The sequence below is a fragment of the Salvelinus fontinalis genome, chromosome 28 (genome assembly GCF_029448725.1).
Source record: "Salvelinus fontinalis isolate EN_2023a chromosome 28, ASM2944872v1, whole genome shotgun sequence".
NCBI classification, from domain to species: Eukaryota; Metazoa; Chordata; class Actinopteri; order Salmoniformes; family Salmonidae; genus Salvelinus; species Salvelinus fontinalis.
The window spans coordinates 25,073,810-25,095,979 of NC_074692.1; the positions used below are offsets into that span (position 1 = coordinate 25,073,810).

The window sequence follows — 22,170 nt, forward strand, 5'->3', positions numbered from 1 at the left end:
TTAATATCTGACGTCAATGAATAGAGAATGGCTGAGTCCATGATATTACCAGACAGCAATATGCTTAATCTCTCTGCCATGAACACTCCCTGTCAGACAGAGAAAGAACAATCTAAAAATGTTTACCAATTAACTATTGAGACTAGATATGTGGTTGTTGTGCAGTAGTCCTGTGTCTTTAAAATTAGGGTAGAATAAAATAAAGGTCGAAACAAATCTATTTCAGTTCTACTAACAAAAAAAGACAATAGACATGATTCATTCTGTAACATCTTATTAAATAGCTTTAGGAACAAAGAATATAACATTTTGTTGCTACTGTTAGTATACACAATGCCTGGTCCAGAAGTTTCTTAGCACATGGTACTCAATTCAATATATATTTATACATCTGTTTAAAGTCAGCTCCCTCAATTTGTACTGATACTGTATTAACTTGATAACAGGAAGCAATGTTAGAAAAATACATTATGAAAAAATGTCCAGCTAGCAAAACTATTCCACCGAACTACAGATTTGAAATAGAAACAAAAATGTATTTTCTAATTTTTTTATTAAATAAAAATGTAACAAAAATGGTGCGCATTGCAGCATGACAATTTAAGTTTATAAGGCATGATTTATTTTCTTACAAACATTTCTTTGTAAAAACAAAAATGATGTATAAAAAAACAAGAAAAACATTTGAAAAGATAACACGATAGACAAAAAGCATATTCTTCAGGTAGCTTCCCCTTCAAAAGAACTGAAAGGGATAGATTTCGTTGAGTCATACACCTCCTGACCTCGAGTGAGAAAGCACATGCAGAGGTGAGGCATTGGCTTCATATGAGGTGAGCTATGGGCTGATGCTCAAATGACACCCTACTCTCCCCTACTTTCCAGAGTCAGTTGTGCTCTACATGGGAAATAGTAAACCATTTCAGATGTACCCCTGGTTTATATTGTAGTATTATTTAACATAGTTTTAGGGGTATATTTCTTTTTTTTCTTATTTTTTTTCAACTATCCATGCTGTGAGAAGATTCTATCAAGGAGGTCCAACAAACTAAAGATATATCAAAGTCAAAACAAGCTAAGTACCGATCAGCACTTTGGGTGGAAGATGCCCTTTGACACCGATCTAGGAACAGTTTACCCGCCCCAAATCCTAATATTAATCATTAGTCGGGAGGAATGGAAAACTGACCTTAGATCAGTGAACCTTGCCCTGGATCCAACCAGTGTCTATTTCTGCATTCAACAACATCGACATTTCAATAGAGAATACAGGTACACTAAAACGGAGAGGACACTGCAGGTGTGGAGGGGAGGAGGGGGTTGGAGGATGATGAGGAAGGGGGAAGGAAACAACGAAAAAATCTCTGCTAATTGCATTAGCGTGTGGTGACGTCACAGAAATTGCATTATAGAATATGCATGTGTGTGTACAAAGTTATTTCACCACAAGAAGTGGCAGAATACACCCCTCCTGGGAAGGGAACACTTTCTCACTGGGTAAACTGTGTCACAACACCATCTAAGCAGAATCAAGCATGCTGCAGTACAAAACCATTGACGGCTGGACTGCAGGGGTCCGTGAACAGATTTCAAAACATATCAAACGAAATATTATTATTATTTAAAAAAAGAAAGAATATTACTAACAGATTTTGGCCAAGTGATCCATGGAATAAGTTGAGGGTGTAATACAATATAATAAAATGTAACATTAATATATAATTTATGTTCTTACCCCTTGGCAACATGGGTTTGGAAGGCTCACAGGGATATTGGTATCCACAGTAAATTTGTTCAAATCAATTACACAGTCCCGTGTAGCTCAGTTGGTAGAGCATGGCACTTGCAGCGCCAGGTTGTGGGTTCGTTTCCCACGGGGGACTAGTATAAAAAAAAAAAATGTATGCACTCACTACTACTGTAAGTCGCTCTGGACAAGAGCGTCTGCTAAATGACGTAAAATGTAAATGACTTCCTTTTATTCCCAAAAATGATTACAAAATATATATATATAAATGCACTGTAATTTAAGCTTTAAAACTACAGCAAAAAACATGCATGGCAACATGTATAGAACTGCAGGATATTAGCTTAAAGCGGCAACAAGAAAATCTCTTCCCTATGACAAAATGTGTAGAATTGCAGGAAATTTGCATGAAAAACGGCAACATTTTCACTCTGATGCCAAGAGATGGGCCTTTAAAATGTTCCTTTCCAGGGTTCAAGATTTGGTTCTTCCTTGTATGCAAATTTTCTGATTATGTTCTGATTATGAGGGGGGGTCCTTGATAAATTTGGCATCATAAAAGGGGTCCCAAGACCTAAAAAGTTTGAGAACCCCTGTTCTAGACTGCCCTCTCACCCCGGGTCCCTAACTGAGCCATGTCCAGTTCAAAAGGGGTTTCATAAAAATGTAACATGCATGGAATGACTTATTGTAAGAGCACCTTGTGTGATTATATGATTTTCGTAAGAATGTTGCTTTTCTCTGTCCAGGTTCTAAGAGTACACGCTGGAGCCTCTCCCTCCATAGAGCTTGTTGTAGAAGTTGTCCTTAGGCACAGATATAGGACCAGTCACAACAAATTCTAACCATACTCATTAAGGGAGAAAACACTAAACTGATCTGTGATCAGTATCCAGAGGTAACTTCAACCTGCTGCCTGTGGGGACTAACAATATCAGTATCTCAGTGGGAAATCTGGATAACATTCTAATAGGGCCAGTAAACTCTAACAAGTAAACTCAAAACTGATAAATGTATTTCTGACAATGTGCATAAGGCACACAAATTGGCTTCACATACATTCCACTAAACACTGACTTTCTTACTAATCATAAATAAATAAATAAAACAAATGAGAAATTCAAGTCAATCTGAAATGTTACTTAAAATGGTTTACATTTCTATATGTCTGAACCGGTGACTATCGCCACTCATTGTTTTGGTGCAGCAAAGAGAAGAGTAAGAGAAGAGTAAGAGAAATAGGTGATGAGAAAGAATGAAGAAAGGACTGGTGCTTCTTTTGCATTTTGGTTCTGCAAAGATCACAATCATTATGCATATCTGTGCATCTTTTTAAGTTAACTATGTTATGTAGGCTTATAATAGACAACTATACTGGCCAGGAGGAGTCCCAATTCAACCCTACCTCAACGATCAACCATGGATTTTCTATAGATGACGGCTCACACAGTAAAACACAGCGCTCCAGTCCAGACACACATAGCAGAGGTTCCAGAGGGTCCTCTCCATGTCAATTACACTCATTGTGTCGCAAATGGCACTCTATTCTCTATGTAGTACAGTGCACTATATAGGGAATAGGGTGCCATTTCTGACGCACACTCAGTTTTTGAATTCTTGACTTGAACTTGACCCCAGCTCTGAAACATGTGAACACACACAGTCAGGGCGCACTACCTGGCAATAGTCTTTAGAGTGATATTTACTGGTCCACTAAATGTGTAGTCAGTCAGAGGACATTCAACTTGTGAGGTGTGACCTGTACTGTATGTTACAGGAACTATAAATAAAGTTGTATTTGAAGTTGAGGTGCAGATTCCTACAGTTGATGTGAGGATGGAAGAAGGGAGGGTGAGGCAGGTGAGTGATGTAGAGGGGATTGGGGGTGGGGGGGGTAGGCACATAGAACCAAACACGTGAACAATGCCAACAACACGAATAATGACACCAGTAACAATCATAACAATAATAGTAGATCAATAGACAGAATCAATAGGTGCAGGACAAAATTGTAGTCTGTGAGCCATTGTGAACAAATACCCCCAGGACACCCCTATAAACATCATCAAATACACTCTCTACCCCACAACCATTAAACTTGAAGACTAAATCAAACAACGTGTTCACTTGAACAGAACAGTAGTGTAGACCTCTGACACCTGTATCAGAGTAGGACAGAGCAGAGGGAAGGGGAGCCTATAGCGATCAGGGAGAGGATTGGTACTATAAAAATTACCTCTTTTCTCTCCCTAGTTCTCACTTTGTCAGGCATCTGGGTACAAAAGATTTCAAAGCATCTTTCTGGTAATTTCCCTAGCTAAATCTGTGGAGCGTCTCCATTTCCTTCCTTTGTAAACCATGCACTGGTGTGACTGCATGTAAGCCTTTATCATAGCATGATCTTCACTCAGGCTGTGGTCACACCACCTATACCACCATGAATGTGCTCACAAACACTACAGAACACTAGACTAATAAGTATGAATCGAACACAATAACAAAATGAAGAACATCAGTGAAATAGAAAAAGGTCTGCATTTCAAAAACTATGTTGTGATCGCACAACTAGCTAACTAAGTGCATTCTGCTTCGCGCTAAAATCGGTGTAGCCTCTCTAAACAAAGTACAAATGTGAAAAACTTTTTGAAAGTGTCCTTATGAACTGCTCATGAACATTGTTACAGTTTAACTATTACATTGTATAGTCTGTTTAGCATGATTTATGATTATAGGTCCTTACAGGTAATACATTTTAATAAAACTTACTTACAACAATGACTTGTAAGCAGTTAATACTAGTTATAAACTGCTTATAAGCCATTATTGCATAATTTAAGTCAACCTTCAAATGCCGTATTAATTTCAGTTGTAATAACAGCAGCTGGTTGAGGGTGTATGCGTTCAGGAGAGAGCTGGTTTTGGTGGCATTTGTTAACGATGCTAAAGATAATACTGACACAGTAAGGCTTGCAAGCTGACTGGGTGAACATCAACATTCCCAGTCCTAAATCAAGCCCTCGTCCACAGCCCTAGCTCTTACCCCTGGCCTAGACACTTCTTCATGGCACCAGCTGGATTGAAAGAAACAGACCGGTGTAATCAGTGGTACAAGCTTCAACTATCCCTTTAGAGGGCTAGAATGAGCTTTTACCAGGATACTGACATCCATTAGGGCGATACGAGAAGTGTCTAGGACTAGGGCACTAGGAGAAGTGTCTAGGACTAGGGCACTAGGAGAAGTGTCTAGGACTAGGGCACTAGGAGAAGTGTCTAGGACTAGGGCACGAGGAGAAGTGTCTAGGACTAGGGCACGAGGAGAAGTGTCTAGGACTAGGGCACGAGGAGAAGTGTCTAGGACTAGGGCACGAGGAGAAGTGTCTAGGACTAGGGCACGAGGAGAAGTGTCTAGGACTAGGGCACGAGGAGAAGTGTCTAGGACTAGGGCACGAGGAGAAGTGTCTAGGACTAGGGCACGAGGAGAAGTGTCTAGGACTAGGGCACGAGGAGAAGTGTCTAGGACTAGGGCACGAGGAGAAGTGTCTAGGACTAGGGCACGAGGAGAAGTGTCTAGGACTAGGGCACGAGGAGAAGTGTCTAGGACTAGGGCACGAGGAGAAGTGTCTAGGGCTACGGGACTGAGAGCCCTTCGTCCAGTGGATGACATTGTCTGATCTGTTGTGTTTGAAGTGTGGCCGTGTTATGTGGGTAGAAGCCAATTAGAGGAGCAGGTTTCAGCTAACATTCTGTGCATTAACTCTTGCGACTAATAGTGCGAAACGAAGATCAATCACTTTGCATGGCTAAGGTCTGCCATTTGACAAGCCACTTGCATCTACACTATCTGCATGACCTTGCCTATCTGCATGCAATTAAGCTTGTGCTTGCTAGTGTGCGTGTGTAAATGTAGTGAGCAGGCAAATTATTAGTTTAATGTGAATTTGCATCAAGCCTCTCCAACTTTCATCCAGTTCCCTTTCAACAGGACTACACTTCCCCATAACCACCGTGGGCAGTGTAGGTTTGCTAAACAGGACTGACTGATTAGCTTCGTCTGATTCTCATTGGGTCTGTAAGGTGTCAATGATTCAGCTTAAAAACGTTTGTTGTAAATTAGATACTGTCCATCCATCTCTGTCCTTAAACAGGGAATGCGCCAATGCAAGTGACACACACAACCCCATCACAATGTCATGGGTGGGCATACACACACACAAACGCACGCGGAGCCCCTGGGAGTGTAATATATTAAGAGTATTTTGGTTCAACGGCTGAGAAGAAACCTTTTATTTCTTGGAATGAATGTAGACAGGTTGACCTTGAAAATAAGTGCTTTAACTTGATGACCCAGTAGAAATACTGTATTTGGAAGACAGGGACCTCAATAAAGGGGCTGTCTAATACACTGCTCTTATGCACACATACTAGGTAGAGACGAGAGCCAGAGAGAGTGTTGCAACTCCACCTGAACCCTCCTCTATAAGGACATTATAACACGCTAATGTCACCTATTATAACATGCTAATAACAGCATGGATAGGGCATAAACAGGGAGTTCTACAGACACACAGACATACAAGACAGGGTTGAGCATGTCACACTGCACTGACGCAACCCAAAAACCTCCACCCCTCCCATCCCTCTCCTCCCATGGTTCCAAGCTCCATCCCTTCCCCCTCCCCTCCACCCCTCCCATCCCTCTCCTCCCATGGTTCCAAGCTCCATCCCTTCCCCCTCCCCCCTCCCTCTCCTCCCATGGTTCCAAGCTCCATCCCTTCCCCCTCCCCTCCACCCCATCTGCTATACCCCGCTCTCCCCTGGTTCTGTGACTCTCTCCATCTCTGCTCCCTTCCCTGCCTCCCCCCGTCCACCCCTACGTCTGCAGGCCTTGCGGATTGCGCTCCACTGGTAGCCACTGAAGGTGGGGCTGATGGGGAAGTACTGGAAGACAGTGTGACGACGCAGGAAGTCCATGCCAAACGGGAGGTCGTAGGTTCTCATCCCCTCCAGCTCCGCAGCACTGGGTCCCGACCCTCGCTTCAACTTCCCGATCCCTCGCTCCTCCCTGGTACCTGACAAGAGGAGAGACAAATGAGAAAGAAAAGAGGAATACAGGAGGAAGAGGGGGTGAGCAATTGGAGAAGGCAACAGTTTGTGATATCCTTGTCCTATCTGTAAATAAAATCACAAGGGATATATAGTGTTTTAACTAACAGCCACAGTCCAGTCTACTCAGCAGGGATAGTGTTTTAACTAACAGCCACAGTCCAGTCTACTCAGCAGGGATAGTGTTTTAACTAACAGCCACAGTCCAGTCTACTCAGCAGGGATAGTGTTTTAACTAACAGCGACAGTCCAGTCTACTCAGCAGGGATAGTGTTTTAACTAACAGCGACAGTCCAGTCTACTCAGCAGGGATAGTGTTTTAACTAACAGCCACAGTCCAGTCTACTCAGCAGGGATAGTGTTTTAACTAACAGCCACAGTCCAGTCTACTCAGCAGGGATAGTGTTTTAACTAACAGCCACAGTCCAGTCTACTCAGCAGGGATAGTGTTTTAACTAACAGCGACAGTCCAGTCTACTCAGCAGGGATAGTGTTTTAACTAACAGCGACAGTCCAGTCTACTCAGCAGGGATAGTGTTTTAACTAACAGCGACAGTCCAGTCTACTCAGCAGGGATAGTGTTTTAACTAACAGCCACAGTCCAGTCTACTCAGCAGGGATAGTGTTTTAACTAACAGCCACAGTCCAGTCTACTCAGCAGGGATAGTGTTTTAACTAACAGCCACAGTCCAGTCTACTCAGCAGGGATAGTGTTTTAACTAACAGCCACAGTCCAGTCTACTCAGCAGGGATAGTGTTTTAACTAACAGCCACAGTCCAGTCTACTCAGCAGGGATAGTGTTTTAACTAACAGCGACAGTCCAGTCTACTCAGCAGTTTTAACTAACAGCGACAGTCCAGTCTACTCAGCAGTTTTAACTAACAGCGACAGTCCAGTCTACTCAGCAGTTTTAACTAACAGCGACAGTCCAGTCTACTCAGCAGGGATAGTGTTTTAACTAACAGCCACAGTCCAGTCTACTCAGCAGGGATAGTGTTATAATTAACACTATCTTAAGGACCCGCCCCCTTTTTTCAATTTTCGCCTAAAATGACATACCCAAATCAAACTGCCTGTAGCTCAGGCCCTGAAGCAAGGATATGCATATTCTTGGCACCATTTGAAAGGAAACACTTTGAAGTTTGTGGAAATGTGAAAGGAATGTAGGAGAATAACACAAATGATCTGGTAAAAGATAATACAAAGACAAATCCAACTGTTCTTTTGTAAAAAATGTTTGTACCATCATCTTTGAAATGCAAGAGAAAGACCATAACGTATTATTACAGCCCAGGTGCAATTTAGATTTTGGCCACCAGATGGCAGTGTATGTGCAACATGTTTGACTGATCCAATGAACCATTTTCTTTCTGTTCAAATTGATGTATCAAGACTGCCCAAATGTGCCTAATTTGTTTATTAATAACTTTCATGTTCAATATTGTGCACTCTCCTCAAACAATAGCATGGTATTCTTTCACTAATAGCTACTGTAAATTAGACAGTGCAGTTAGATTAACAAGAATTTAAGCTTTCTGCCAATATCAGATATGTCTATGTCCTGGGAAATGTTCTTGTTACAACCTCATGCTAATCGCATTAGCCTACGTTAGCTCAACCGTCCTGTGGAAGGGACACCGATCCTGAAGAAGTTTTAACTAACAGCGACAGTCCAGTCTACTCAGCAGGGGTAGTGTTATAATTAACAGTGATAGCACAGTCTACTCAGCAGCAATAGTGTTATAACTAACGGTGAGTGTGATAGCACAGTCTACTCACCAGGGATAGTGTTGTCCAGCACAAATGCCACTGACCCCCCTACGAACATGGCTGTGGTCAGGAGCACATTCAACACCTGGTCTAGCGACACTATACCTGAGAGACAGAGAAAGAGAGGGTTCAGAGAGCTACCCAGTCCTTTTATAATGTGTGAGAACACTGAAGGAGTAGGCCATTGAGCTAATTATGTGGTGCACTCTAACTTGTCTTCCACTCACCAGTGACCAGAGGGTTCTGTTTGAGATAGCTGGGCAGCACCAGGCCAAAGAAGATGGAGAAGCCCAAAACAAAGAGGTTCCTGGAGGAGTTGAGGTCTACAAACTGCAGGTTGGACAGTCCCACAGCTGTGATCATCCCAAACAGGGTACAGAACAGCGCCCCCAGGACAGGGTCAGGCAGGGAGGCAAACAACGCACTGAATTTACCCACCAGCCCTAGCAGCAGCATCATAGCAGCACCGTACTGGATCACACGCCGGCTGCCTACCTGGAGGACCAATCAGAGAGCAGCAGGGAGTGAGAGCGGATCAAAGGATATCAGGAAGAATAAAACTGTCCCACTATACAGAGCCAATTAGATCCAAGCAGATTACTAGTCAGTGAGGGAGTTATTTTATTCTGACATGGGATGAATCGTCAATGGCCTGTCACATCATCGGGCAAAAGCAGGGATGAAGCTGCGCTGTTCTCAAATGGAACAGTAATCTGCGCCGCTCCGTCATGATGTCAACAAGGCAGCATGGTGCATCGTCCAGAAACAAACATCTCTTTTCTATAAAATGTATGTTTGAATTTTCAAACTAGTTTTCATTGGGAAGGCAGATAAAACACTATCAGAAGGAATCACTTTCGCATGGGAAAACAGAATCCTACTAATTACTACAGATGGTTAATTAAGTCACTTTTGTTTTGAGCCAACATAGCTGTCCGGTTAAAAATCAATGCCTACACGGACGAGATGAATTGAACCCCCTCAATTAAAACATAAATATGTAATATTTGTATAGAATTCGTAGTGGGAATCTCTGTTGATGTGTGATGGTTACCTTTGTGATGCCCAGCACACCTATATTAGGACTGGAGGAAGTAGAGCCGTTTCCTGTCCCCATCAGCCCATCCAACACGCAGGACAGACCTTCCATAAATATACCCCTAGAGAGAGAAAAACAGAAAAAAAGGTTTTGTATCTGTTTTGGAAGGTAGTTACAGGTACACACACGGATCTCAAGTCATGATTCAAACCATTGTCTGCGTGATTTAATCAGATTTATGCTACTTTTATAGCAAACTTTTCTATGATGTGCATTAGGCAAGGACCTATGCGAGCAAGGTCAGGTACCTGTTGATGGCGTGAATAGGGGGTGGGGGGGCACAGGAGAGTCGGGCACAGGCGTAGTAGTCCCCGATGGACTCGATGATGCTAGCGACCACGGCACTGAACATACCTATCACCCCTGCCGCTGTTACCGTAGGAACACCCCACTGAACTATGGGTAAAAACACAAACTCAACATTCTAGATTTGAGGAAGCTACAAACCTGTTGAATGCTCTTATCAAGAGTTTGGACTTAGCTAGGGGCAAGGTTGAACAACATAAGGAGGGGTAACTCACAGGGGTAGGGGATCTTGAACCAAGGTGCAGCTGCCAGTATCCCCTGGCGTGCGTCAGTGCGGGCGTAGTAACCGTACTTGTCTTTCTCCGGTGGGAAAACGTTGGTTACAGTGAAGATGAAACAGATCAGCCATGACACCAGGATGGCCATGATAATCTGAGGGGGAGGGTTAAACATGACCGTCAAATCAAAGAAACACATACAGTATGTCCTGGTGAGTTACACAATAACTGTAGCGGAGTGATGATGATGATTACTTTATTCAAGTATGGGAGAGTTGTCACCAGTTCAACAGTAAACAGCAGCTTCATAAATAGTAGACCTTTGGTGAAATGCTACTTGAGGGTGCTTTTAACATTTAATCATAATTTGAAAAACTCTATTCTCCCACATGTTTAAAGTAAATAGTAACATAAGAGTGAAACTTTAATGAGACAGGGAGAGAGCGTGATGAAGATGACTTTATTAGATCCTTTCCAGTGTCTACCTGTTATATTACAGCAGCAGATAAATCATGACATCAAATGACCAGCAGGGGGAGAGAGACGCACCATAGGAGACAATCATTTCAGATCTTATTAAGAGGAATGGGGAGGAAGGAGACAGGGGAGTAGGGCTGGGCCATATGGCCAAAATCTCATATCCCGATATAGAGCTCATTTCATATCCCGATCACGATACATATCACGATATAGCGCATTTTCTGTAAATACAATGAATAGTTGATATAAAATGACCACATGTAAAGGCCCATTTCTTATTACATGTTGAATTAAACTCAAATAAAATGGTGCCTACTCATATTTTATTATTTCTCCTTTTATTTAGAACCTTTGTGTAAATGTTCAATTAAGCATATCAAAATATACATTTTTTATCTATAAAATCTAAAAAAGGTAAATAGAAAACACTTCAACTATAGTTGCAAACAAAAAAAATACACTGCTCAAAAAAATAAAGGGAACACTTAAACACAATGTAACTCCAAGTCAATCACACTTCTGTGAAATCAAACTGTCCACTTAGGAAGCAACACTGATTGACAATACATTTCACATGCTGTTGTGCAAATGGAATAGACAAAAGGTGGAAATTATAGGCAATTAGCAAGACACCCCCAAAAACGGAATGGTTCTGCAGGTGGTGACCACACACACCACTTCTCAGTTCCTATGCTTCCTGGCTGATGTTTTGTTCACTTTTGAATGCTGGCAGTGCTTTCACTCTAGTGGTAGCATGAGACGGAGTCTACAACCCACACAAGTGGCTCAGGTAGTGCAGTTCATCCAAGATGGCACATCAATGCGAGCTGTGGCAAAAAGGTTTGCTGTGTCTGTCAGCGTAGTGTCCAGAGCATGGAGGCGCTACCAGGAGACAGGCCAGTACATCAGGAGATGTGGAGGAGGCCGTAGGAGGGCAACAACCCAGCAGCAGGACCGCTACCTCCGCCTTAGTGCAAGGAGGTGCACTGCCAGAGCCCTGCAAAATGACCTCCAGCAGGCCACAAATGTGCATGTGTCAGCATATGGTCTCACAAGGGCTCTGAGGATCTCATCTCGGTACCTAACGGCAGTCAGGCTACCTCAGGCGAGCACATGGAGGGCTGTGCGGCCCCACAAAGAAATGCCACCCCACACCATGACTGACCCACCGCCAAACCGGTCATGCTGGAGGATGTTGCAGGCAGCAGAACGTTCTCCACGGCATCTCCAGACTCTGTCACGTCTGTCACATGTGCTCAGTGTGAACCTGCTTTCATCTGTGAAGAGCACAGGGCGCCAGTGGCGAATTTGCCAATCTTGGTGTTCTCTGGCAAATGGCAAACGTCCTGCACGGTGTTGGGCTGTAAGCACAACCCCCACCTGTGGACGTCGGGCCCTCATACCACCCTCATGGAGTCTGTTTCTGACCGTTTGAGAAGACACATGCACATTTGTGGCCTGCTGGAGGTCATTTTGCAGGGCGTTGGCAGTGCACCTCCTTGCACAAAGGCGGAGGTAGCGGTCCTGCTGCTGGGTTGTTGCCCTCCTACGGCCTCCTCCACGTCTCCTGATGTGCTGACCTGTCTCCTGGTAGCGCCTCCATGCTCTGGACACTACGCTGACAGACACAGCAAACCTTTTTGCCACAGCTCGCATTGATGTGCCATCCTGGATGAACTGCACTACCTGAGCCACTTGTGTGGGTTGTAGACTCCGTCTCATGCTACCACTAGAGTGAGAGCACCGCCAGCATTCAAAAGTGACCAAAACATCAGCCAGGAAGCATAGGAACTGAGAAGTGGTGTGTGGTGTGTGGTCACCACCTGCAGAATCACTCCTTTTTTGGGGGTGTCTTGCTAATTGCCTATAATTTCCACCTTTTGTCTATTCCATTTGCACAACAGCATGTGAAATTTATTGTCAATCAGTGTTGCTTCCTAAGTGGACAGTTTGATTTCACAGAAGTGTGATTGACTTGGAGTTACATTGTGTTTAAGTGTTCCCTTTATTTTTTTGAGCAGTGTATATATATATATTTTTGGGGGCTTGCCTGTTTTGCATGTTATTTTGGCATTAATACGTGTCACATATCAATTTGCATTTGGTACCTTGGGTCGCGTGTTAGCACCAACTCACAAAACCTTCATGAAACCCCCCGTTTCTCGACCGTGTAAATTGGGGCCATGTCTTTGCAGATGTAAGTTGTAACGGCAGCTGTTATCCCCTTCAATCTTTGTGATTCTTTGTCATATGGTGTGTGGCGGGCAAAAGCCTCTTGCAACGTCTGAGTCGAGGGTTTGTTTTGAGCACTCGACTGTACTGTAATGAAACAGCAGGGAGCAGGTCTCGAACCCTCCACCTTCTAGCCCGAGGTCCGGCGCGCTATCGACTGTGCCGCAAAAGCATGCTCCTGCGGCAGTCGATTTCCGCGTTTATAAACCCAGGGTCGTTACAGTACTTTTTTGGGTCTCATCGTAGACTCACTCCATACTGTTTCACATGATTCTTGCGTAGGTGGTAAAAGAGGTTAAAGAGGTTTGAGTCTGTTGTTGGGACCGGCCAGCCGCATATTTTGCAGATGACGGTTTTCTGGGCCATGTTAGACTTTTCATACTCAAACCACGTCCATGCGACTGAACGGCACGAGTGGAAGAACGCAAAGCCGTGTCCAATTGACGAAAAATATTGCCATAAAGAGTGTGATTTGTGTCGTGGCAGAATCAGATTTAGCTAAGTAACATAGATAGATAAGCTGTTATTTTCATCATATGCTTGTGAGATACTTGTCATTAGAATGGGGCCAGAGAGGGGAGAGGTCAGTCTTGTCTTCATATGTCAATGTATATGTTAAACCATGTGGTGCTATGTAGAATATCAGAAGGGGAGGAGGACAGAATGGAACGTTGTTTTCTTATGGGAACGTTGTGTTCTTATGGGAATGTGTCTGTAACTATTCCTAAACCATGTGAAAAGATGGAGTTATTAATTGGGGAACCAGTCAGTTCTCATACAATGTCTGTACGCCAGTCACTCCCTACTTTTCTCATAGGGGGAAGGAGTTTGGCAGTGTTTGGAACCATTGTATTTCCCCTCTGAGGTTGCCCTTATCTTGATCTAGTATATGACCTAAGAGGCTCACTGTCTTTTCTGAGCTTATCCAGGAGGGGGTGTAGTTGAGATGGGAGTATCTCAAATGACAATTGATATATGCCATTGGATGAGGTAATGGTTGGTAGACAGTGAAGTACCAAGCATGAGATTGAAACCTTGTCTTGTGAGATCAAACTGAACGATGATTTATAGCTGAGGCTGTCTAGCGATAGGATACTCCTCTTTTGGGTAAAAGATTCTTTGTAAGTTTAGGGGTGTATCTTGGCTATAAATGAAACTAAGAATTGTTTTGTAAGCACTCAGAGAATTCATTTATAGACACTGAATTGATCTGAGAGTCAAAAAAGGGCTTTGGTGAAGCTTGTATATATATTAAAGATGGAATATAAAATTTAACTCTGAATTGTGTGTGGTCGGCTCTCTCTCTCTCTCTTTATTGAGCAATACAGGAAATTACCACATTTGCGAAAACGAAATAAACGATAGAGCATAATATGAAACGATAGACGTTTTTTTTCTATCGTCACACGATATACAGTTGGAGTCATAACTTTATACACACTTCGGTTGGAGTCATTAAAACTCATTTTTCAACCACTCCACAAATTTCTTGTTAACAAACTATAGCAAGTCGGTTAAGGACATCTACTTTGTGCATGACAAGTAATTTTTCCCAACAATTGTTTACAGACAGATTATTTCACTGTATCACAATTACAGTGGGTCAGAAGTTTACGTACACTAAGTTGACTGTGCCTTTAAACAACTTGGAAAATTCCAGAAAATGATGTCATGGCTTTAGAAGCTTCTGATAAATGATTTCAATTAGCCTGAGCCAATTGGAGGTGTACCTGTGGATGTATTTCAAGGCTTACCTTCAAACTCAGTGCCTCTTCGCTTGACATCATGGGAAAATCAAAAGAAATTAGCCAAGTCTTCAGAAAAAAAAATTCTAGACCTCCACAAGTCTCGTTCATCCTTGGGAGCAATTTCCAAATGCCTGAAGGTACCACGTGTGAAGATGCTGGATGAAACAGGTACAAAAGTATCTATACCCACAGTAAAACGAGTCCTATATCGACATAACCTGAAAGGCCGCTCACCAAGGAAGCCACTGCTACAAAACCGCCATAAAAAAGCCAGACTACGGTTTGCAACTGCACATGGGGACAAAGATTGTACTTTTTGGAGAAATGTCTTCTGGTCTGATGAAACAGAAATAGAACTGTTTGGCCATAATGACCATTGTTATGTTTGGAGGAAAAAGGGGGATGCTTGCAAGCCGAAGAACACCATCCCAACCGTGAAGCACAGGGGTGGCAGCATCATGTTGTGGGGGTGCTTTGCTGCAGGAGGGACTGGTGCACTTCACAAAATAGATGGCGTCACGAGGAAGGAAAATTATGTGGATATATTGAAGCAACATCTCAAGACATCAGTAAGGAAGTTAAAGCTTGGTCACAAAATGGTCTTCCAAATGGACAATGACACCAAGCATACTTCCAAAGTTGTGGAAAAATGGACAACAAAGTCAAGGTATTGGAGTGGCCATCACAAAGCCCTGACCTCAATCCTATAGACAATTTGTGGGCAGAACTGAAAAAGTGTGTGTGAGCAAGGAGGCCTACAAACCTGACTTAGTTACACCAGCTCTGTCAGGAGGAATGGGCCAAAATTCACCCAACTTATTGTGGGAAGCTTGTGGAAGGCTACCAGAAACGTTTGTCCCAAGTTAAACAATTTAAAGGCAATGCTACCAAATACTAATTGAGTGTATGTAAACTTCTGACCCACTGAGAATGATGAAAGAAATAAAAGCTGAAATAAAATCATTATTATTCTGACATTCAACATTCTTAAAATAAAGTGGTGATCCTAATTGACCTAAGAGGGAATTTTTACTATGATTAAATGTCAGGAATTGTGAAAAACTGAGTATATCTGTATTTGGCTAAGACTTCAACTGTATATATATATCTCATATCGCCCAGCCCTACAGGGGAGATGAATAATATTAGAAAAGCAGAACTCAACAAGTAATGGGAGGAGTGTGTGCCCATTGGTCTGACCTCACTTGATCCGTGACAGATCAGATCGAAGAGCACACTGTTCCAGGAGAAGTGACGTGTGTCTAGGTATGCGTGTTAGTGCGCTCACGTGTGCCCGCTACTGAATTTCACAATCGTTCTGTGGGCGTCTGTCTGTCTGTCTCTGTGTGTGTGTGTGTGTGTATGTATGCATGCATGTATATATGTGTGTGCGTGAGGGTACTCACGGGGAACATCTTGAAGAGCTGTAATCTATAAGAGGTCCATCCTTTCTTAGCCTTGTAGATGGGCAGAGGAAGCTGTACGTTCCTCGCATACTGAGAGAACAACAACACCAGGAATATAGTCCTACAGACAGACAAAGAGAAAGAGAGAGCTCACAAGTAAGAACTACAGCAGCCAAGGGTTTGTAGAACGGTTAAACATTTGCAAAAAGAAGCAATAACCCTCCTATAAAGACGTCTGGATCCAAAGGGTTCATTCTCAAAAAGGGACACAAAATCAATTAATTGACAACAAAGAAGTTAGAAAGATGCTTCACTTTTCCCACATTTTGTTACAATACTGCCTTATTCTAAAATGTTGTTTTTCCCCCTCAATCTACACACATTACCCCATAATGACAAAGCAAAAACTTGTTTTTTTTACATTTTTGCTAATTGATAAAGAAAATGTATAAAACTGAAATATTACATTTACATAAGTATTCAGACCCTTTACTCAGTACTTTGTTGAAGCACCTTTGACAGCAATTACAGCCTAGAGTCTTCTTGGTTATGACGCTACAAGCCTGGCACATCTGTATTTGGGGAGTTTCTCCCATTCTTCTCTGCAGATCCTCTCAAGCTCTTTCAGGTTGGATGGGGAGCGTTGCTGCACAGCTATTTTGAGCTCTCGTTGAGACGTTTGATCGGGTTCAAGTCCGGGCTCTGGCTGGGCCACTCAAGGCTCCTGCGTTGTCTTGGCTGTGTGCTTAGGGTCGTTATCTTGTTGGAAGGTGAACCTTGGCCCCAGTCTGAGCTCCTGAGCACTCTGGAGCAGATTTTCATCAAGGATCTCTTTGTACTACATCTTTCCCTCGATCCTGACTAGTCTCCAGTCCCTGCCGCTAAAAAACATCCCCACAGCATGATGCTGCCACCACCATGTTTCACCAGGTTTCCTCCAGATGTGATGCTTGGCATTCAGGCCATATATGTACATTTTGGTTTCATCAGACCAGAAAATCTTGTTTCTCATGGTCAGAGTCCTTTAGGTGACTTTTGGCAAACTCCAAGCGGGTCGTCATGTGCGTTTTACTGAGGAGTGGCTTGCGTCTGGCCACTCTACCATATAAAGGCATGATTGGTGGAGTGCTGCAGGGATGGTTGTCCTTCTGGAAGGTTCTCCCATCTCCAAAGGAATTCTGGAGCTCTGTCAGAGTGACCATCGGGTTCTTGGTCACTTCCCTGACCAAGGCCCTTCTCCCCTGATTGCTCAGTTTGGCCGAACGGCCAGCTCTAGGAAGAGTATTGGTGGTTCCAAACTCAATTTAAGAATGATGGAGGCCACAGTGATCTTGGGGACCTTCAATGCTGCAGAAATGTTTTGGTAGCCTTCCCCAGATCTGTACCTCGACACTGTCTTGGCGCTCTACCGACAATTCCTTCGACCTCATGGCTTGGTTTTTGCTCTGTCAACAGTGGTACCTTATGTGTGCCTCCAGGTGTGTGCCTTTCCAAATCATGTCCAATCAATTGAATTTACCACCGGTGGACTCTAATCAAGTTGTAGAAACATCTAAAGGACGATCAATGGAAACCGGATGAACCTGAGTTCAATTTCAAATGTCATAGCAAATGGTCTGAATACTTATGCACATAAGGTATTATTTATAAAAAAAATTATACATTTGCCAAAATTTCTAAAAACCTGTTTTCGCTTTATTATTATGGGGTATTGTGTGTAGACTGATGATGAAAAACAAATATTTAATACATTTTAGAATAAGGCTGTAATGTAACTACATTTGGAAAAAGGGAAGGGGTCTGAATACTTCCCGAATTAACTGTATGTGATGCTGTGCTGTTTGAGATGAGTTGCAAGACAAATTTCCCAAAATATAAAATAAATGAGTAAATAACTGAACGTAAGACAGAAACAGTTACCAGCAGACACAGCTCTGCTAAACCTCCTGACCCAGAGCTCTCTGTCTGGAGCAGCACTGATTTCCCACCTCCATTCTGCAGGGCAGCTGTGTCGACTGGGTATGGTTTCTGATTGGCTGTGTAATGGGCAGTTACGGTAATTGATTGGTTAAGGATGCCTCTGAGGGCGGGAATCAGTCTAATAGTATAAGATAGCATTTTATTGTCAGATTTGACAGAAATGTGCCTTGTATCATAAGACAACAGACAGTATAGTAAACTTAGCGGGCTGGGAACTGGACAGGGGACTAATCAGTCAGGAAAGCCTAGAACCACAGTGTACTACTCACAGCATGGCGATGCCCCAGTGTTTCCCTGCTCTCTCCCCTGCAGCCTGGAAGCCAGAAAGGCCGATGAGGGCCACGGTTGGGGTGATGGTCAGAGGGCCGATGTATTTCAACAGGAGCCCTGGAAGCCCCAGGAAGCCGATACACACCTCTATCAGAGACGACACAATGATAGCCCCCTGGATCTGGGGGGGGGGGGGGGGCGCAAAGAGAGAGAGAATAGTACAATTTGTAATGTCATTTCATAATAAAGCACTTTATTTATGTGCCAAAGTCCCTAATTAAATGTACAGTGGGGCAAAAGAGTATTTAGTCAGCCACCAATTGTGCAAGTTCTCCCGCTTAAAAAGATGAGGCCTGTAATTTTCATCATAGGTACACTTCAACTATGACGGACAAAATTAGATTTTTTTTCTCCAGAAAAATCACATTGTAGGATTTTTAATGAATTTATTTGCAAATTATGGTGGAAAATAAGTATTTGGTCAATAACAAAAGTTTCTCAATACTTTGTTATATACCCTTTGTTGGCAATGACAGAGGTCAAACGTTTTCTGTAAGTCTTCACAAGGTTTTCACACACTGTTGCTGGTATTTTGGCACATTCCTCCATGCAGATCTCCTCTAGAGCAGTGATGTTTTGGGGCTGTTACTAGGCAACACGGACTTTCACCTCCCTCCAAAGATTTTCTATGGGGTTGAGATCTGGAGACTGGCTAGGCCACTCCAGGACCTTGAAATGCTTCTTACGAAGCCACTCCTTCGTTGCCCGGGCGGTGTGTTTGGGATCATTGTCATGCTGAAAGACCCAGCCACGTTTCATCTTCAATGCCCTTGCTGATGGAAGGAGGTTTTCACTCAATCTCACGATACATGGCCCCATTCATTCTTTCCTTCCTTTACACGGATCAGTCGCCCTGGTCCCTTTGCAGAAAAACAGCCCCAAAGCATGATGTTTCCACCCCCATGCTTCACAGTAGGTATGGTGTTCTTTGGATGCAACTCAGCATTCTTTGTCCTCCAAACACGACGAGTTGAGTTTTTACCAAAAAGTTCTATTTTGGTTTCATCTGACCATATGACATTCTCCCAATCTTCTTCTGGATCATCCAAATGCTCTCTAGCAAACTTCAGACGGGCCTGGACATGTACTGGCTTAAGCAGGGGGACACGTCTGGCACTGCAGGATTTGAGTCCCTGGCGGCGTAGTGTGTTACTGATGGTAGGCTTTGTTACTTTGGTCCCAGTTCTCTGCAGGTCATTCACTAGGTCCCCCCGTGTGGTTCTGGGATTTTTGCTCACCGTTCTTGTGATTATTTTGACCCCACGGGGTGAGATCTTGCGTGGAGCCCCAGATCGAGGGAGATTATCAGTGGTCTTGTATGTCTTCCATTTCCTAATAATTGCTCCCACAGTTGATTTCTTCAAACCAAGCTGCTTACCTATTGCAGATTCAGTCTTCCCAGCCTGGTGCAGTTCTACAATTTTGTTTCTGGTGTCCTTTGACAGCTCTTTGGTCTTGGCCATAGTGGAGTTTGGAGTATGACTGTTTGAGGTTGTGGACAGGTGTCTTTTATACTGATAACAAGTTCAAACAGGTGCCATTAATACAGGTAACAAGTGGGGGACAGAGGAGCCTCTTAAAGAAGAAGTTACAGGTCTGTGAGAGCCAGAAATCTTGCTTGTTTGTAGGTGACCAAATACTTATTTTCCACCATAATTTGCAAATCAATTCATTAAAAATCCTACAATGTGATTTTCTTTCTCATTTTGTCTGTCATAGTTGAAGTGTACCTATGATGAAAATTACAGGCCTCTCTCATCTTTTTAAGTGGGAGAACTTGCACAATTGGTGGCTGACTAAATACTTTTTTTGCCCCACTGTATATACGCAGTTATCATTACCATTTAGGGAAGTGATCATAGAGAGGAAGTTATCTTTATTTTTCCTTTATAAGAGCAATCGCAACACCTGGAACAAGTCTGGAAAATGAATGACTGTTTAATGAAATTACTATTCCCCCTCAAGCCTATCAATGTCCATGTCTCTAATTCTATTCATTGTGACATCATCATTGAGTTATTCCCTCACACGCACGTGTCAAAACAGGGTTACAAAACCCACTTACACAAGCCTTATAAAAAGGTTAATGGGAGTTAACCGCCTCTGTCATACTCTCTGAGCGCGCACACACACACACACACACACACACACAACGGCTGAGTCACAGCAACAGGCCTCAACAAGCATCATCAATTAGAACTCTTTCTACTCTACGTTTTAGTCTGTGACTAGGTGCCGCTGATGGGCTAACATGGGCTTGAATAACACTGACACAGAACACCGGAGTAGACCTCTCTCTGTACACTAATGCAAGGTAAGGTTTGGGTACTTTTAAAATATATCCCATGTCACCCCCTCCATCTCTCATTTCAGTGCTCCTCCCCCTCTCACCTCTCGTATTCGGGGATGCCAGATGTGTTCAGTGTTGAACAGCTCGGTTTCGTTGAACATGGGCGGAACCACTGAGGGACAGAAATAATGGAGAAAGAGAGGAAAAAAAGAAAATAGAGACACAGAAAGAAGAGCGAAGGATGATTAAACACAATTATCGTTCTGAGTGTGTAAAGCTGTCAAGGCAAAGGGTGGCTACTTTGAAGAATCTCAAATAAAATATATTTTGATTTATTTAACACTTTATTGGTTACTACCCGATTCCATATATGTGTTATTTCATAGTTTTGATGTCTACACTATTATTCTACACAATGTAGAAAATAGTACAAATAAAGAAAAACCCAGGAATGAGTAGGTGTCCAAACTTTTGACTGGTACTGTATACTAAATAATATATTTGTCAAATTCGTTTGGATTAAAAATGGACCATTGCCATGCACCTGTCTCGATGACATCTCTGCACTTAAATAGCGAATGGAGGACGCTTTTCCTGTGGTCCATTTTCATGCCAGCCAGGTAGGCTATACTTCTGTTGTAAAGATAATAAATGTGCTTAATATTTGCTTAATATTAGGAAAGTTGAGGAATATGGGATCCTCCTCTTTTTAATAGAGGCCATCACTCTGTTTTCTCACACAATTGCAAAGCCTATAGAAATGTTGCACAACATGAGCTTATGGGGTCTCGAAGTGTTTGATTAGATGTTTGATTACATTTGCAAACAGCTGGAGGCAGGGCTTTCTCTTTAGAACTCAATTTTTATGGAATGGTCTGCCTACTCATGTGAGAGACGCAGACTCGGTCTCAACCTTTAAGTCTTTATTGAAGACTCATCTCTTCAGTAGGTCCTATGATTGAGTGTAGTCTGGCCCAGGAGTGTGAAGGTGAAAGGCTCTGGAGAAACGAACCGCCCTTGCTGTCTCTGCCTGGCCGGTTCGACTCTCTCCACTGGGATTCTCTGCCTCTAATCCTATTACAGGGGCTGAGTCACTGGCTTACTGGTGCTCTTCCATGCCGTCCCTAGGAGGGGTGCGTCACTTGAGTGGGTTGAGTCACTGACGTGATCTTCCTGTCCGTGTTGGCGCCACCCATTGGGTTGTGCCGTGGTGGAGATCTTTGTGGGCTATACTTAGCCTTGTCTCAGGATGGTAAGTTGGTGGTTGAAGATATCCCTCTAGTGGTGTGGGGGCTGTGCTTTGGCAAAGTGGGTGGGGTTATATCCTGCCTGTTTGGCCCTGTCCGGGGGTATCGTCGGATGGGGCCACAGTGTCTCCCGACCCCTCCTGTCTCAGCCTCCAGTAATTATGCTGCAGTAGTTTGTGTGTCAGGGGGCTAGGGTCAGCCTGTTATATCTGG

General features: G+C 43.2%; 1 protein-coding gene across 4 annotated transcripts in view; it reads right to left on the reverse strand.

Moving 5' to 3' along the window:
- Positions 1 to 257: 257 nt before the first annotated feature.
- LOC129826494 (solute carrier family 23 member 2-like) overlaps positions 258 to 22,170 on the reverse strand; it is a 63,615-nt gene continuing 41,702 nt past the window's right edge. For all 4 annotated transcript variants that reach the window (XM_055887281.1, XM_055887280.1, XM_055887283.1 and 1 more), the window contains 9 exons: positions 20,812 to 20,882; positions 18,360 to 18,541; positions 16,111 to 16,231; positions 10,242 to 10,398; positions 9,969 to 10,116; positions 9,676 to 9,781; positions 8,849 to 9,116; positions 8,631 to 8,726; positions 258 to 6,816 (listed from right to left, as the gene is read on the reverse strand). In XM_055887281.1, the coding sequence (XP_055743256.1) occupies positions 6,545 to 6,816; positions 8,631 to 8,726; positions 8,849 to 9,116; positions 9,676 to 9,781; positions 9,969 to 10,116; positions 10,242 to 10,398; positions 16,111 to 16,231; positions 18,360 to 18,541; positions 20,812 to 20,882 (1,421 nt within the window). In that variant the 3' untranslated portion in view covers positions 258 to 6,544. The remainder of the gene's footprint in view (positions 6,817 to 8,630; positions 8,727 to 8,848; positions 9,117 to 9,675; positions 9,782 to 9,968; positions 10,117 to 10,241; positions 10,399 to 16,110; positions 16,232 to 18,359; positions 18,542 to 20,811; positions 20,883 to 22,170) is intronic.